This window comes from Ochotona curzoniae, unplaced genomic scaffold, assembly GCF_017591425.1.
Source record: "Ochotona curzoniae isolate NIBS_2020 unplaced genomic scaffold, NIBS_Ocur_1.0 contig_1, whole genome shotgun sequence".
NCBI classification, from domain to species: Eukaryota; Metazoa; Chordata; class Mammalia; order Lagomorpha; family Ochotonidae; genus Ochotona; species Ochotona curzoniae.
This window is the reverse complement of record NW_024464918.1, coordinates 38,039,783-38,054,160: the sequence shown is the minus strand read 5'-3', so window position 1 is coordinate 38,054,160 and position 14,378 is coordinate 38,039,783. Positions and strand designations below refer to the sequence as shown.

Here is a 14,378-nt window from a genome sequence, read left to right as displayed (position 1 = left end):
CTAATTGCATCTTTAATGAACAAGAACCAACTTGTCATGATTTCCCAAACAATAGAGTAGGATGACTACCTACATAGCATTGCTCTTGCATTAGGAGTTAGATGTCACTAAGCGATGATTGAAGGGTCCTCGAGGGTGTGTGGAAGTCCCATGCAAATACTACATCTTTTTAGGTAAGGCACTTGAACACCTGTGAAATTTACTATCTGTGGAGGCCGTGGAAACTGGGGACGTGTTCTCTTTACAAGTGACCTGAGCATTTTTACTGCTATGGTAAATTCCAGCACATGGAGACAGAGTATTTTCTCAGAAGGCTTAAGTCCAGATCACACCACAGTCGGGGCCCCCGTCTACGAATAGGAGTCTCCCTCGCAGGTGTGCAGTACCATCGCACATGGGCTCAGAGAGCCAGACTTCTCCTCAATTCAGTGAGTCATTGAAGTCTCCAGACTTTCAGCTGTTACTGGGATGTAGCATTCACTCAATCAGCAGCTACTCGTGAGCAGTTACTATGTGCCAAGCAGTGTTCAAGGTGCTGGGGCTACAGTGAAAATAAGAGGAACATTCAGTTAGCAATGGGTGAAAGAGACAGAAAAGAGTCAAGTGCATAGGTGTACAGAGGAGATCACTTGGATAAATTATACAGGACAGGACAGGCAGAAGAGCAGGTAAATTCAAGTGATGGGGAACTTGGGCAGAAGGAGCCTTTTGTGCAGACTGTGGGAGGATTATTCTAGGTAGAGGGAAGCACAGGTACAGAGAGGCCAAAGGAGATATGAGCTTGAGATCTTTAGGAACTGTAGGAAGACTCTTGTGTGAGGAGGGTCTCAGTGATCATAGAAGAAAGGAGCCTCCAGAAGGGCTATAGCGAAGAGAGGTCTAGTGCCAGCTCAGACAGGGCTACGTAAGCCATGGGAGAGCTCATTGTGTTCTGAATGTGATAGGTGCCAGGGGAAGACTTAGCATGGGCGTGCCAAGCTCAGTGTGCAGACAACATCTCGCATGTCTGAGTGTAAGTTATCGCAGAGGTTCAAGTGAGAAGTAAAGACGGATGTTTGTGGGCAGGACACAAAGATAAAGACAAGCAAACAAAGCTCGATCTACTCTGGGAGATGAAGCCGGCAGCTCTTGCTGAGGCTTGGGGAATGCTTGCTAAAGTTCAGATTTTTCCTTATCAGCCATTACCTCCACCCCAGCCCAATCCCGAGGAGCCTGCCAGAAGTCGAAACCACAAAACAGCAAAGCGTAAGTACGAGGGCCACTCTCGCTTGCCTGCCAGCTACCCCCCGCCCTGGCCATCAGCTCTCCTGTTTTCATTGACTTCAGTCTTTTTCCCTTCCAGTCCCTGCTCCTTCAATCGACAGAAGCACTAAGCCCCCGCTGGACCGTTCGTTAGCTCCCTTCGACAGAGAGCCCTTCGTGCTAGGTGGGTATGATTCACATTTGACACACAGTCACAATGTTTTACATCTACAGAGAGTTGACTACATGCTTCTCATATGTGCTACCATATTCAACTCATGGCACAAAACTCTGGAGGGAGGCTGGAAAAACCATCCACAACGAATAGGGAAACTGAGGCACCAGGAAGGAAAGCTCAGCTACCAAGTCAAGGAGTATGATCTCAGTATAAGGCTGCTCACGGTCAGGACACTGCAGAGGGAGGTACAGTGGTGCGCAGTCTAAGAAATGAGAAGTCAGTGTGAACCCTTGGCTGCTGTCTTAGCTGCTGCTTAGTAATTTGCTGGTCATGAAGATGTTGCTTTTTCTCCAAAACTCTGTCTCTGCTTTTGAGGTGTCAGGAGAAAATGTTTTACAGAACGCTAACTTGCCCTTCAAATATCGGGGTTATTTTTTGTTGCATGTGTGGAGTCAACCAGACATGGGGTATTCTGCAATAATTCCCTTCTACAATTGACAAAGGGTATCTTAGGGCCACAGCTACACTCATGTGGAGCTGTTTTCAACTCTGTCTTAAAATGCAGCTACTGTCAAGTACCTTCTCCAAATTATTTTGCTGCAGAACTTAATCCTTATGTGAATTCCATACAAGAGGGTTTATTTGCAATGTGCTAACATGCACCAAATCTGGGATAAATACAACAAAAAAATGGGTGCTGAATGATAGCCCACACATAGTTTCAGAATATCAGGGACCTGGGGTCTTTGAGCTTAAAAACCAAAGCGAATAGCCCATCCAAGTGTCCCATGTTCATGGACCAAATACAGAGTTAGCAGCATCAATTAATGATTACAACTTCTGGGAGAGCATCAAACAACAGATTTCTACACTATGTTAGTTTTCCACATACTTAATGAGCCATCTGATTGGTACAGAAGACTTACCATTTTGTTGTTCAGATCCTATAGACTTCTAACCTAAAGCCAAAGGTACAAGGCTGTCTAAATTCCCATCAAGTAACTTTATAACTGTGTTTTTCCATGGAGACAAAAGCTCTCGCCATTGGCATTCACTGTGTCTCGTTTTGGCTTGTCAATGGCTTTTACAAGTAGGCCAATTGTTTTTGGAGTTTCCCAGGCCACAAAAATGTTTGTTAACTTTTGGGTTCTTCCTGAGTAGATTGAGTAACTTTCCTGACTCTAAAGCACAAGTGCGGGATTCAAACCCACTTCCTTCTGTTTCTGATCAAGTACTTTTCCCCATCATGTCACGCTGCAGACTGTGGATCTGGGGAAGGAGTTATAAAGTTGAATAGATAAGGAGACTGGAGTTCCAACCCCACTTTTTCTTCGCTATAGTCTGAAGAAAGAATTTAACCTTCTGCGACCTCAATCTCCTCCTCTAATGCCAAAATGACTTTGAGTTCTTGGATCTGAAGATGTTACTTGCTGCTTTTCCTCTCATTTACACCACTGCCCTGCTGAGTCACGCAAAGCTCTGCTGGTTACCCTGGTTTATAACAGTGCACTGCAACACAAATTAGGCGAACACAAAGAAAGGCTTGACTTCCGACTCTAACCCTGCATGCTACCACAAGCCAAGGCTTCCAGGAAGGTAGAGTAGTTACATCTTCCACCATCACCTCCCTAACACAAAAGCTACACTTTTAAAAGATCATTTGTTCATTTTTTGAGAGACCCTTTCCTGATGGTGCTTGCTTACCTTTGTGTTACTTCTGTATTGCTGCTATTATGGAAAAATAAATCTCTTCATACTTTCAACAAGAGATTTGGAAAACACCCAGAGACTATATCTAAATTAATCCAATTTAAACAAAGAAAAATCTACTCAAGCTGAAGGACAAGAAATCGGAGGTTTTTAGGTGTGTTTATAAAGCAGAGGTTCTACCTCAAACCAAAATTGTGTAAATAATAGAAATCCTTTCAAGTCATCAAAGCTCTCTTCCATTAGCCACAGGGTTCTTAAAAAATTGTTTATATTTATTGGCAAGGCATATTTACAGAGAGGAGAGACAGAGAGAAAGATCTTCTGTCTGCTGGCTTACTCCCCAAGTGGCCACGACAACCAGAACTGAACTGATCCAAAGCCAGAAGCCAGGAGTCTTCTCTGGGTCTCCCACATGGGTGCAAGGTCCTAAGGCTTTGGGCCGTCTCCCACTGGCCACAAGTAGTGTGTCAGATGGGAAGTAGAGCAACCAGAACAGGAACCGGTGCCTAAATGGGATCCTAGTGTATGCAAGGTGAGGAGGCAGTCACTGAGCCACTGCCACACCGGGCCCTGCCACGGGATTCTTTAGAGTGGGACAGTGTGGTCTCGACAACTGTGGTAGGCCTGGCCTACACTTAGTCCTTAGGGAATAATTCAGAGTGTAAACAATGCATCTCCATGTAGATGGTGTGATCCTTCATGTTTGGGTGCTAATAGGATCTGTAACCAAGTAGATAGGAGAGAAAGAGAGCTATCCAACAGCTCTCGGCACCCTCTCCATGCCCCTGACCGGTCATGCCGAGTGCAGCCCGGTGATCTTAACAGCACATCTATGCAGCTCAACTCTGTGATCCCATTTTCCTGAGGAGGAAAGTGAGATTCCAAGCACGTAGCTGAACTGGAGCATTGTTCGGGGTTTCCTACCTAGGATTTGCTTCCGGGCGCTGTGGAATCCAGTTAGTTACGCTGGTATCCTGTCAAAGGGCTGTGCCTGCCTCAGCAGGTTTCAGACAGAGTACCAATTCAAAAGTTGTGAGCAACTTGGTAAGCCACAGTTCTCAGGTGCAGCTGGTCTTTCTTCCGGGAACCTGACCACCATGGAGTCTCAAAGAAAAAAGGGAAACAAACACCAAGAGAAGAAGAAACACAAAAGAATCTGCAGCCCACAGCAGAATTCCTGAAACTTTCTCCCCAGAGTTCAAAGGCTTGGGGGAACCACTGTATCCAATGTCAAAGGCACTTCACAACTGGAGAAAGCTGAACCTCTCCCTCCAAGACAGATGGGTTTATTTCAGATGTCGAAACAACATTCAGCTTTCAAAAGAACACTTTGACCAGTAGGGGGGAAAAAGGCATAAAATATTAAGGGTATGTTAATCCATTTTACAAACAGCAGAATGTTGAAAAGAAGTTCAAACTCCATAGCCTTGCCAAATAGGCAAAGTTCTGTGACTTGTGATGAGTCACTGTGATCCTCTGGGCCTCTGCAGTCAGGTGCTCTGGCAGGAACCATTCCAGCCCTGAAATCCCTGATTCTTCAATACCTAAACCTCATCCGCTCCACTCCATAAGGGGCTCCGACTAGCAGTTTCCTCCCAAATTCTGCTTCAGCCTCATGTTTGTAAAGTCCTGAATTCCAGACCAACCTGCTGTCTATATTTTACAGGGAAGAAGTCAGGATTCGCTGATAAGGTAAGCTTTGTTCCTGGCTGTCTGGCTTTTATTTTAGTTTGTTTTGTGTCCTGGCACACTTAAGGATTTTGACACTCCTCTTGTTTTTCCCCTCCTCTCTTGCAGCCCTCGGTTCCAGCGGGAAGGTAAGTGGCTCTGGGCCTCTTGGGAATTTGCTGCACAAGGCAGTTGAGTTTGTTGCTCACACGTCTTTTCTTTGAACTCTGCAGGCCTCTGGTGGAGCATTCATCCAAGACGCAAAAGCCTCCTGTACCACCAGCCACAGACAGACATGAAAGAAACAACCCCTTGCCGGGAAGGAAGCCCCCTGTGCCCAAGTAATTATCTTGTGTGACTTGAGCTTGTCCCTTGACAGAGCAGCTACCTGGTGTGAGCTCCACGTAGGGAGCTGAGAATCTTGGGAGGGGTGGCAGGAGGCTCAGTAGCTTATGGGATGCAAGGTGTTGGAGTCTCTTTGAAGGCAACTGGAGGCTAGCTGTGAAGTACAGAGATTCCTCACTGGGACCTTGGAGTGATTGCTGTTCTCAGAGACCTTGTCTCGAAGCAGTCAGTTTAAGTGAACGGTTCTTACCTTGTCGCAGCAAAGGCACGTGGGAACTGTCTATACCATTGTTTTCCCCATACAGGGAGAGGAGAGGCAGTCACTGGGAGAGGTTTATGGATCAGTACTAATGTCTCCCCTTCCATTCAACTGCATTGTTTCATTGTGCAATGCTGCAGTTTACTCTAATATTTGTAACTTTGCTGTGAAGTTATTTTGGACCTGTTAACCAAATGCACAAGTGTATCTTGTGGCCTGAGTCTACCCACATCTTTAGCTGATACCCAAGGTTGTATTTTTTAGCTCATCTGTGAAACCACAATTCACAACCATCACTCAGGCCTGGCTGTTGCAAACTTCCTGCCAGGTCCAGGGCTGAGGTGTGTTCTCCAATACTCAATAATTGAGCTTAGAGATTATTTCATAAAACTTGTACTTATTTGAAAAGTAAAATCGTAGAAAGAGAGAGAGAGCTCTTCTATCCGCTGGTTCATTCTCCAAAGCAATGCAGCAACCAGGTCTAGCTCAAGCCAAAGCCAGATTCCCAGAACCCTATCTGGGTCTCCCACGTGGGCTTGGGGGTCTAAGCACTAGGGTCAACTTCTTCTGCTTTCCAAAGAACATTAGCAGGGAGCTAAATTAAAAGTGAAGCAGCTGGGACTCGAACTGGTACCCATATGGGATGCCAGCATCACAAGTAGTGGCCAACACGATGCACCACAACATCATTCCTGAGTTTAATGACATTTGAAGTAAATATTTTAAGACACTAAATGAATGCAGCAAAAATTCATAATGATTTGAGTTTCAGCATTTTAGACAAACATACATGAGATGAGATGGTGGCAGGTGAAGCAGGTGAAGCAGGTGACAAATTGTCCCTCTCCCCTCCCCTCCCTAAAGAGAATATACAATTCTCAGCAGTGGCCACCAAGTCTGGCTTGTTCCTCTGGGCCAGTTGCATTAAGTGCCTTCTGGAAAGTCCCCAAACAGTAACATTTCTCAATCGCCTTCTCTTTACACTAAGGGCAAGCCCCAAGAAGACTGTTTGAAAACATTAGCAAAGGAAAATAAAATCTAAAATTGTTTTCATTTGCTTGGAGAAACATTGACTCATTGAAATTTAATAGCTGTTAAAGACTTGGCCCGCTGACTCAGCTTTTGGAATGTATTTATATAATTATTTGCTACAGTAGATACCCAGAATAAAGGCTGGCCTAGCTCGGCTTGAAATGAGAGCAGCACTGAGTCACCAAGCTCCTTTCAACTCCCTCCCTGTGCGTTTTTGCTGGTGTTTGCTGCTTTTCTTCTTCCCACAACTCAGTGGGTCTGACTTCTGCTTATTGGATTAAGTGGAACTATGTGGCTCTTTGGAACCCGTTTGCTCAGTTGTTTTTCTTTGCCCCAATTCATTTCAGGCATGGATGGGTACCAGAAAGAAGAGAGACTGTAAGTAGAAAATGTCTTTTTGTAAATGCTTGGCACAGGGAAAACTAATGCAGGCTCTATGGATGTAAGGGCTGCATCCATCCTTGACCTTGGCTGAAGTCCAGCACTTGGAGCAAGGCGAGCACGCAGTGTGCCTTTGATCACTGGTGCCTCCTTCTTCAGGGTCTTGCTCTTTCCCTTGAGATGGTGATGCTGTATTGCTTAGTTACTTCCTCTGAGAGCTCCCAGGGTAGCTGGATTCATTGCAAGGTGACAGTACAAAGTTGTAGAAGATAATATGAAGATGTGAGAGAGTCTGAGTCTCACACCCAAGTTTCTAAGACCATTATTTCCCATTTGGTGTTTCCATGACCTGCAAAGGAGTAGAAATAGTCTTATCTCAATGCTTATTATGTGAAAGATGCCATGCTATCTACTCCTCCAATCATGATTTTCCCTGTTTGGTTCGTTTCTTAGTTTTGACACTGAAAGCCCCAGAATCTCAAAACTCCCTCTGTGGTGGGCAAACCTAGCTTCCATACATTTTGCAGTTTAAGACACTAAGTCTCCTTTATTGAGAGAAAATTGAGGCTGAAGAAGGGTAAGATATGTGTTGCTTATTGCACAGCTGCTATGAGTTTATTTATGCTCAAAGTCCTTTGAAGGCCATTAGAAACCTGTCTCTATTCATATTCCCTGACCACAGTGTCTGCAGTGTCTGTAGTTAGATGCCATGTTTATTGAAATGAAGTACTAAGATAGTGTGGAAACAGGCAGTCCAATGTTACATCTGCTAAACAGCATGGCATGTAATAGTCTGTTGGGGGTAAGGGAAGGGAGTCATACAGATGGAGAATTCACATGGTAACTTTGTAGAGGAGGTGAGATCTATGATGGCCATGGAACAAGGGCAAAGACACAATATAAGTGCAGGTGCATTCCATCCTCAGGAACATCTTCAGCAGGGGAAATAATTACCTGCAGTATGGCTGCAGAGACTTAGCGATGCAATGGAAGTAAGGTAGGACAGCCAGAGAAATGGCACATGTTTGAGATCCCAGACTCTACAGACACTGATTCTTGCCATGAGGGCCAGATAATCATGATTCCCAAACAAGAGGGAATGTGTTTGCCACAGTGCTGGACAGTGATTTCATTATGTTGTGTCCCTGGGCTCGAATGTACTGATGAAGGCAGCCCTTGGCTGGGACTCCCAGCTAGTCCATTGGGATGCATGATTCTGGTGGAGGTCCTTCTTACCTTGTCTCAGCAAATGCTATGGCCAGTGACAGCAAACTTTTATTACATATTCAACACACCCAGGCATATGTTAATTTAGTTTTCGCAATAGTACTTTGAGCGAGGTACAGTAGTACCACTACTGTAGTACCACATCACCACTGATTTGAACTAACAAGTTCAATTTTTCTCCATTGGCCTACTGATCTACCACAAAATCTATCTTCTCTACCTAAGGAGAAGAGATGCTAGCCCTTGCCTCGTGTGTTTCACAAGGTCTGAAGACAAAGACGGTGAGGACTGTAGATGCGCCTTGTAAGCCTCACTGAACGAGTACAGCTGCACTGCTTTGGAAAAGCATATCCATAGCAAAGGAGGCTGAACACTGACAGACAGATCTAGGACTGAATTCATTTCTTAACCCTTACTAAGTTCAGAATCCTGTCTATCCTGCCTGCGTTTTGTATTTTTATTTGTAAAATGAGTATATTAAATTGCAAAGGATTGTGAAGGGAAGTGAACGAAATATTTCATATGATTATTTTGGGTCCATTGTAGACATATCAGTATTGTGTCACTATGCTACCTTTTAGGAACTTCAGAACCCATTTCACACTAAGTATATGAGGAACCTCAGACTGGTGTGTCCTTAGACGGTCATTTGCATTAGGAAATCATAAACTGCTTAGGAGGTTCTGCCACTCTCAACAATATATTTGTTACAGAGAAAGAGTGGCATGTATATGAAGTGCAGGTTTTTATATTTAGGAATTATGTTTTGATGATAGATTAATGTCTTTTATTTTCCTTCCCTCTACCAGGATGAAAATGATGGTATGTTGAGAAAAACTTTTCCTACCATATATAACTGTTCTTTCATTTTTTTCTGCTTAGATATTCAGATGGAATCATTTATTATGGGGACTCCCATAGGATCAATTAATAACTATTAAATTTGTATTAAGAATGCTGATTGGTACACTATATAGCTATATAACATGGAATTATTTGGTTGGGTTACAGAGGAGAGCTACCAAGTTTAAGAGTAACAGTGCAGTTCACTCAATGGTGCAGAAAAACTAAATTAGCATGTGCAGGGGTTTGATAGAGAATGGCTAAAATGTATGCCCTCTTACACATGTAGAGAAAGATCAGTAAGTTCAGGTAAATGAGATTGCATAAAATGTTGTTTTTCATGAAACAAATAAAAAATTTGTCAATAACTTCTGAGATCCGTAAGGCTGCCAGTTGACAATTTTCTACCCGGTCAGCATTTTAAATTTGCAAACAAATAGAATAAATGTGCATCGCAGAGAATGCTATAGAAGAGCGGCACCTGTAAAATGCATTCTAAGATGCTAAATCACCTAGAAAATCTTGGGGGTGGTGTTGACCCTTCTACTTTCCAGTTCTTCTGATCTTTTGGATTCTAGGGTCTGTCTTTACAGCAGTTGTTTCTATTTCTTTAAAAGATTTATTTATTTTTATTGCAAAGTCAGATATACAGAGAGGAGAGACAGAAATCTTCCATCCAATGATTCACTTCCCAAATGACCACAACGACCGGGGCTGAACCAATCTGAAGCCAGGAACCCAGAGCCTTTTCTGGGTCTCCCACGTGGGTGCAGGGTCCTGAGGCTTTGGGCTGTCATTGACTGCTTTACCAGGCCACAAGCAAGGAGCTGAATGGGTTCAAAACCAATGCCCGTACAGGATCCCGGCGCATTCAAGGAGAGGACTTTAGCTGCTAGGTTATAGCGCCAGGCCCACAACAGTTGTTTCTAACTGGGGGACAGTTCTGGAATGTTACTTAATGACATCTGGGTCCTGACGTTCTCAATTTTTATCTACTCCCCACAGTACATCAAAGACCATTGCCTCAGCCAATGCTACCTTCCATGAGCTCCAACACTTACCCTTCAAGATCTTCCAAGCCAAGCCCCAAGAACCCTCTCCCATTACCCCACATGTCTGGAGCCTTCTCAGAAAGGTATATGGCCATGCCATTACACTCTAACTGGACTTAATGTCTTAGTCATCTTAATGTTGAAATAATGCCAGGTGGGTGGAAGAAGAAAGAAATGAGCCAGAGCGAAGTAGGATCTGAACGTGTTAGGTCTTAGAAAACAAAACCAAGCTGAGCATTGAGAACTACACGTTCATCCATTGCCCTCTGTCTCCAGAATCTTTAAGCTTCAGTGGGATGGATAAAGAGTTGAATTCAGATGGAATGGACTCTGTAGTGGAGAATAGGAGACATTTTTTTCATTCTGGGTTCAAACAACCACTTGAGAACCCCAGTTTGTTGAACTGAATGGAGATACTGGCACATCTTGAATGGGAAAGGTGAGAGAACACACTTAGCACTAAATAAATGCTAAGAATTCATTGCTTGGCACGTATTTCTAGCAGGTGCTTTTCAAAAGAAGTAACAACAACATTTCTCAGTGGTCATGATAAGGCCATTTAGAAGTAAAGGAACAAGCAGAAGAAAGACAGGAGATACCCCACGGTATCTCAGAGCTACCCCATGGTGTCCTGCAAAGCCTCCAGTCCCTTGGACTCACCCTGTCCTTCAGTATTCCCAGAGAGAAACCAATGTCTTTATATCCTAGACATCAAGGACAACCCAATGACCAGCAAGACCCATCTGCTCTTGCTAAATATCTGGGAGGATTTTTCAAACTTTTTCATTTTATCTGACTGCCATTGTCCTGATTCTGCCTGCTGTTTCTTCTCCTTTCTTGCACATGGTTGCTGTGTCTGCCATTTTCTCACACAGCTTCGTCCTACACGGGGCCCCAACACCCATCCCTCATTCTTGAAAAATGCCATCTGCATAAGAGTGCTGCATAGAGCACTCTTCCTTAAGGTTTGGGCTGATGGGTGAGACGCTCCTGCTCAGCATCGAAGGAGCAGACAGCATGTTCAGGGATCTCTCAGTCCCCGTAAATGTGCTCTCCCATGGATGCAGCACCATCCAGCCCTCTCTTACCTTCTTGCCCACCCATCCTTTCCTGGCAGGCCCTATAGATTGAATGTACATGAATAACAGATCCATTAATGTGTTTCCCTACCAAAAGACAAGTCCTCTAAAGAGGACTTCTGCCATTCTTCAAATTCCAGGACCTCAAACTGCGGGCAGCTTTTGAGAGTCACTTCTAAATGGCCTTGGCATGGCTTGATTTTTGTTGCAGTTGCTTTGTCTTTGCTCTGTATAGAGTGCTCAGCTTGAGGCTGGTGCAGCAAGAGACAGCAAGAAAATATATCCAATGGGTTCATTACCCTTCTCCAGCAGCTAAGGTTTAAGAGTGAGGAGGTGGGGGGTAATATTAAGGCAGGCTTCCCTCACCCAGCTCTCCAGCCTGGTCCCAGCACCCAAGCTCCACTTGCAATGCCTTGTCTTTCTCTCTCCACAGTAACAGCAGCTTCCCACAGAGTGCCTCTCTGCCGCCATACTACTCTCAAGGTTTGAACTGCAAGTACCCAGGGTTCTGGCCACTCACTCAAGCCAACTTGTCTTTTGTAATGGGATTCCCAACATGCCCCAGTGCCCTTTGACAAATGTTCTGAAAGCATTTGACTTCCTCTTTCAATATTTTTAAAGACATAAAAGACATATCATCATTTATTTAATGTTACCCAATTATATCCAATTTTTTACAATGACATAATGGGAAATATGTTTGTAATTGGCCTCCAGCATATTGGATTATTTTCTTATCCTATCTATCTATTTAAACCTTATTTATTTTTGTTTTCTATTATACTGTTTTGTAGATATAGGCTCCCCCCATCTCCCTTTTTCCCCAGTCCCCCTTCTCCCCATCTCCCATTTTACCCTATACAGTAGTATAGACCTTTAGTTGTAGTCATAATTCCAACATTAGGCTATTTACATGTGTCATGACATTATAGGTGTAGGTAATGGTAGAGAACCTAATATCTTGTTGCCAAGATATTTATTTTTTCTTTTTAAAGATTTATTTGCTTATTTTTAAATTTTAATTTTTATACATAGAAGACATATAGTTAAATATAGCTGTCCAGTTTCATTGGGAGATCAGTGGAAGATAATAGAAACTCCAGAAGCAAAGTCATTCAATATTAAATTTAGTGCCTACACTGTACCAAGGGTTGTTGAAATAATGGAATACAAGCCCAGCGCAGTGGCCTAGTGGCTAAAGTCCTCACCTTAGAATGCCAGGGTCCCATATGGGTGCCAGTTCTAATCCCGGCGGCCCCCCTTCCCATCCAGCTCCCTGCTTGTGACCTGGGAAAGCAGTCGAGGTCGGCCCAAAGCCTTGGGACTCTGCACCCTCGTGGGAGATGTGGAGGAAGTTCCTGGCTCCTGGCTTTGGATCGCCACAGCATTGGCTGTTGTGGTCACATGGGGAGTGAATCATCGGATGGAGGATCTTCCTCTCTGTCTCTCTTCTCTGTATATCTGTCTTTCCAATAAAACATTTACAAAATACTAATAATTAAATTATGGAATACTACCTAAAATATCCCAACACACACACACACATTCACCAGGAACCTATGCTTAAATCCTTGTCTTCCCAAACAGAGCCCAGAATGGTTCTTGGCTTTTCTATAGCTTTAGGTTTGTATTATTATAAACCTGTCTGTGAGACACGATTGAGAAGCATGTCTAAAATAGAGACTAAGAGAGCCCCTACTTCATGACTCTGACCTTGCTCGTCAAGGTTGAGGCCTTGGAGCCTCCCTGTTAGTATAAATGTGTGTACAGATTACCTGAGAATTGCGTGAGAACAAAGCTTCCCGTTCAGCAATTCTGGAGGGAGATCATGTGTGCTTTTCTAGCAAGTTCCTATGACGTTGCTGGTGCACTTTGACAACAGCAAAGGCACTAGATTGTGTTTTGTTTTAACTCTTCAGGCTGTCAACCGACTGGCATAGGAAACTTAAAATGCTTATTGAACAACTGTAAAAAAGTTAATAAAATCTAACAAACTTTTAACATGCTAGCAAACTAGCTTATTTTTGTCTGATTTTCTAATGATATTTTCAAGAAAAGCTTCAGATATAGATTTTAATGCAAAATTTCCCAAATTTAAAATACTGATTTGAATTTTTTTTTTTTTACCATGCTGTAAAAGAGAAACAAAACCTTTCTTTGGAAGTCATGGTCATGTGAAGAAACACCTGTGTGTGGGGGTGTGTGTGTACTGGGGTTGGGGGGAGGGAGTTAAATTATTTGAGAGACAGTAACAGAGTGAAAGAGAGAAGAGTTCATTTTGAAATGCCTGCAAGAACCAGAGCTGAATCGGGGGCTGAAGCCAGGAGCAGGGAATTCAGTCCAAGCCTCCCATATTGAATGGCAGATACTCGATGACTTGAACCAACTCTGCCACTCCCAGGGTCTGCATCAGCAGGCAACTGGAACCAGAGGCGGTACTCAAACCCAGGTTCTCTGATGTGGGACAGGAGCATTTTAACTGCTAAGCTAAGTGCCTACGCCCCAGTTTACTGTGTTTTCCATACAGCTGTCTACTGGGTATCTGTTTTGGAAAAGAAAGCAGTTTTAAAATGTATGTTGCAAACGGAGTAGTACATTAGTAAAGTGCTACTCAAGGATAAACATTTTTTCCTGAGCCCATCTAGTGTATTGGTTGGATACTTCCTTATCTAGGTGGTGGGGTCACACTGCTGACACCAACCTTGATTGTTTTTGTAAGCATCTGAGGTCGTAGTGTCCGTATCGATGACATGGTTTCCACAGTTCTCCTCGGTTTTCCACAATCCTCACACTTCTCTGTGTTTCAAAAAACTCATATTTGCCCAGTAGCCATCTACGTTCTAGACCCTTTAAGAATATTTCCCAAATATTTCCCAAAAGAAGTTCCATAGATCCCTGACTTTATGCTATAGTGATGGGAATTATTCATAGAAATAGTTGGGTTCTTTTGTTTTTGTTTGTTTTGTGGGGGTGGACAGAGGATGTTAATACTACCTGAAGAAAAATTGGTCTTTTATCCTCGAGTCTGTGAGAACGGCTGGTCCTCAGTCTCTTCCAATGGCTGCGCCAGTATTAAGCAGGCAAAACATGGGTTTGGGTTGTTCATTGTCCGCAAACTGTCACAGCTCCCTTGAGGACCTAACTATTGAGCGTGCTGGGTATGTGCTTGTCTGCTATAGATCACAACTCCATGCTGCTGGCTAACTCCCAAGCAGCCGAGTACTACAAGCCTTGGTTCCCTGCCTCTCCATGGTTGCTAGATTTCATTCATCCAATGAGCAGTGTAACCATGGAAAGCTATCAGACCACAGAGATTGGAATACTGGGAACCTGCAGGAAGAAGGAACTGGAAGCTCAGGGTT

At 43.7% G+C, this 14,378-nt stretch overlaps 1 protein-coding gene across 3 annotated transcripts in view; it reads left to right on the top strand.

The window, feature by feature from the left end:
* LCP2 (lymphocyte cytosolic protein 2) overlaps window positions 1–14,378 on the top strand; it is a 49,073-nt gene that overhangs the window by 28,152 nt on the left and 6,543 nt on the right. The window contains exons 9-17 of one of the 3 annotated variants that reach the window (XM_040972162.1): window positions 1,179–1,245; window positions 1,343–1,426; window positions 4,797–4,822; window positions 4,928–4,947; window positions 5,032–5,139; window positions 6,782–6,812; window positions 8,852–8,864; window positions 9,891–10,020; window positions 11,450–11,508. In XM_040972162.1, coding sequence (XP_040828096.1) covers window positions 1,179–1,245; window positions 1,343–1,426; window positions 4,797–4,822; window positions 4,928–4,947; window positions 5,032–5,139; window positions 6,782–6,812; window positions 8,852–8,864; window positions 9,891–10,020; window positions 11,450–11,508 — 538 coding nt within the window. The remainder of the gene's footprint in view (window positions 1–1,178; window positions 1,246–1,342; window positions 1,427–4,796; window positions 4,823–4,927; window positions 4,948–5,031; window positions 5,140–6,781; window positions 6,813–8,851; window positions 8,865–9,890; window positions 10,021–11,449; window positions 11,509–14,378) is intronic. The other 2 variants (XM_040972163.1, XM_040972164.1) reach the window with 2 other exon arrangements.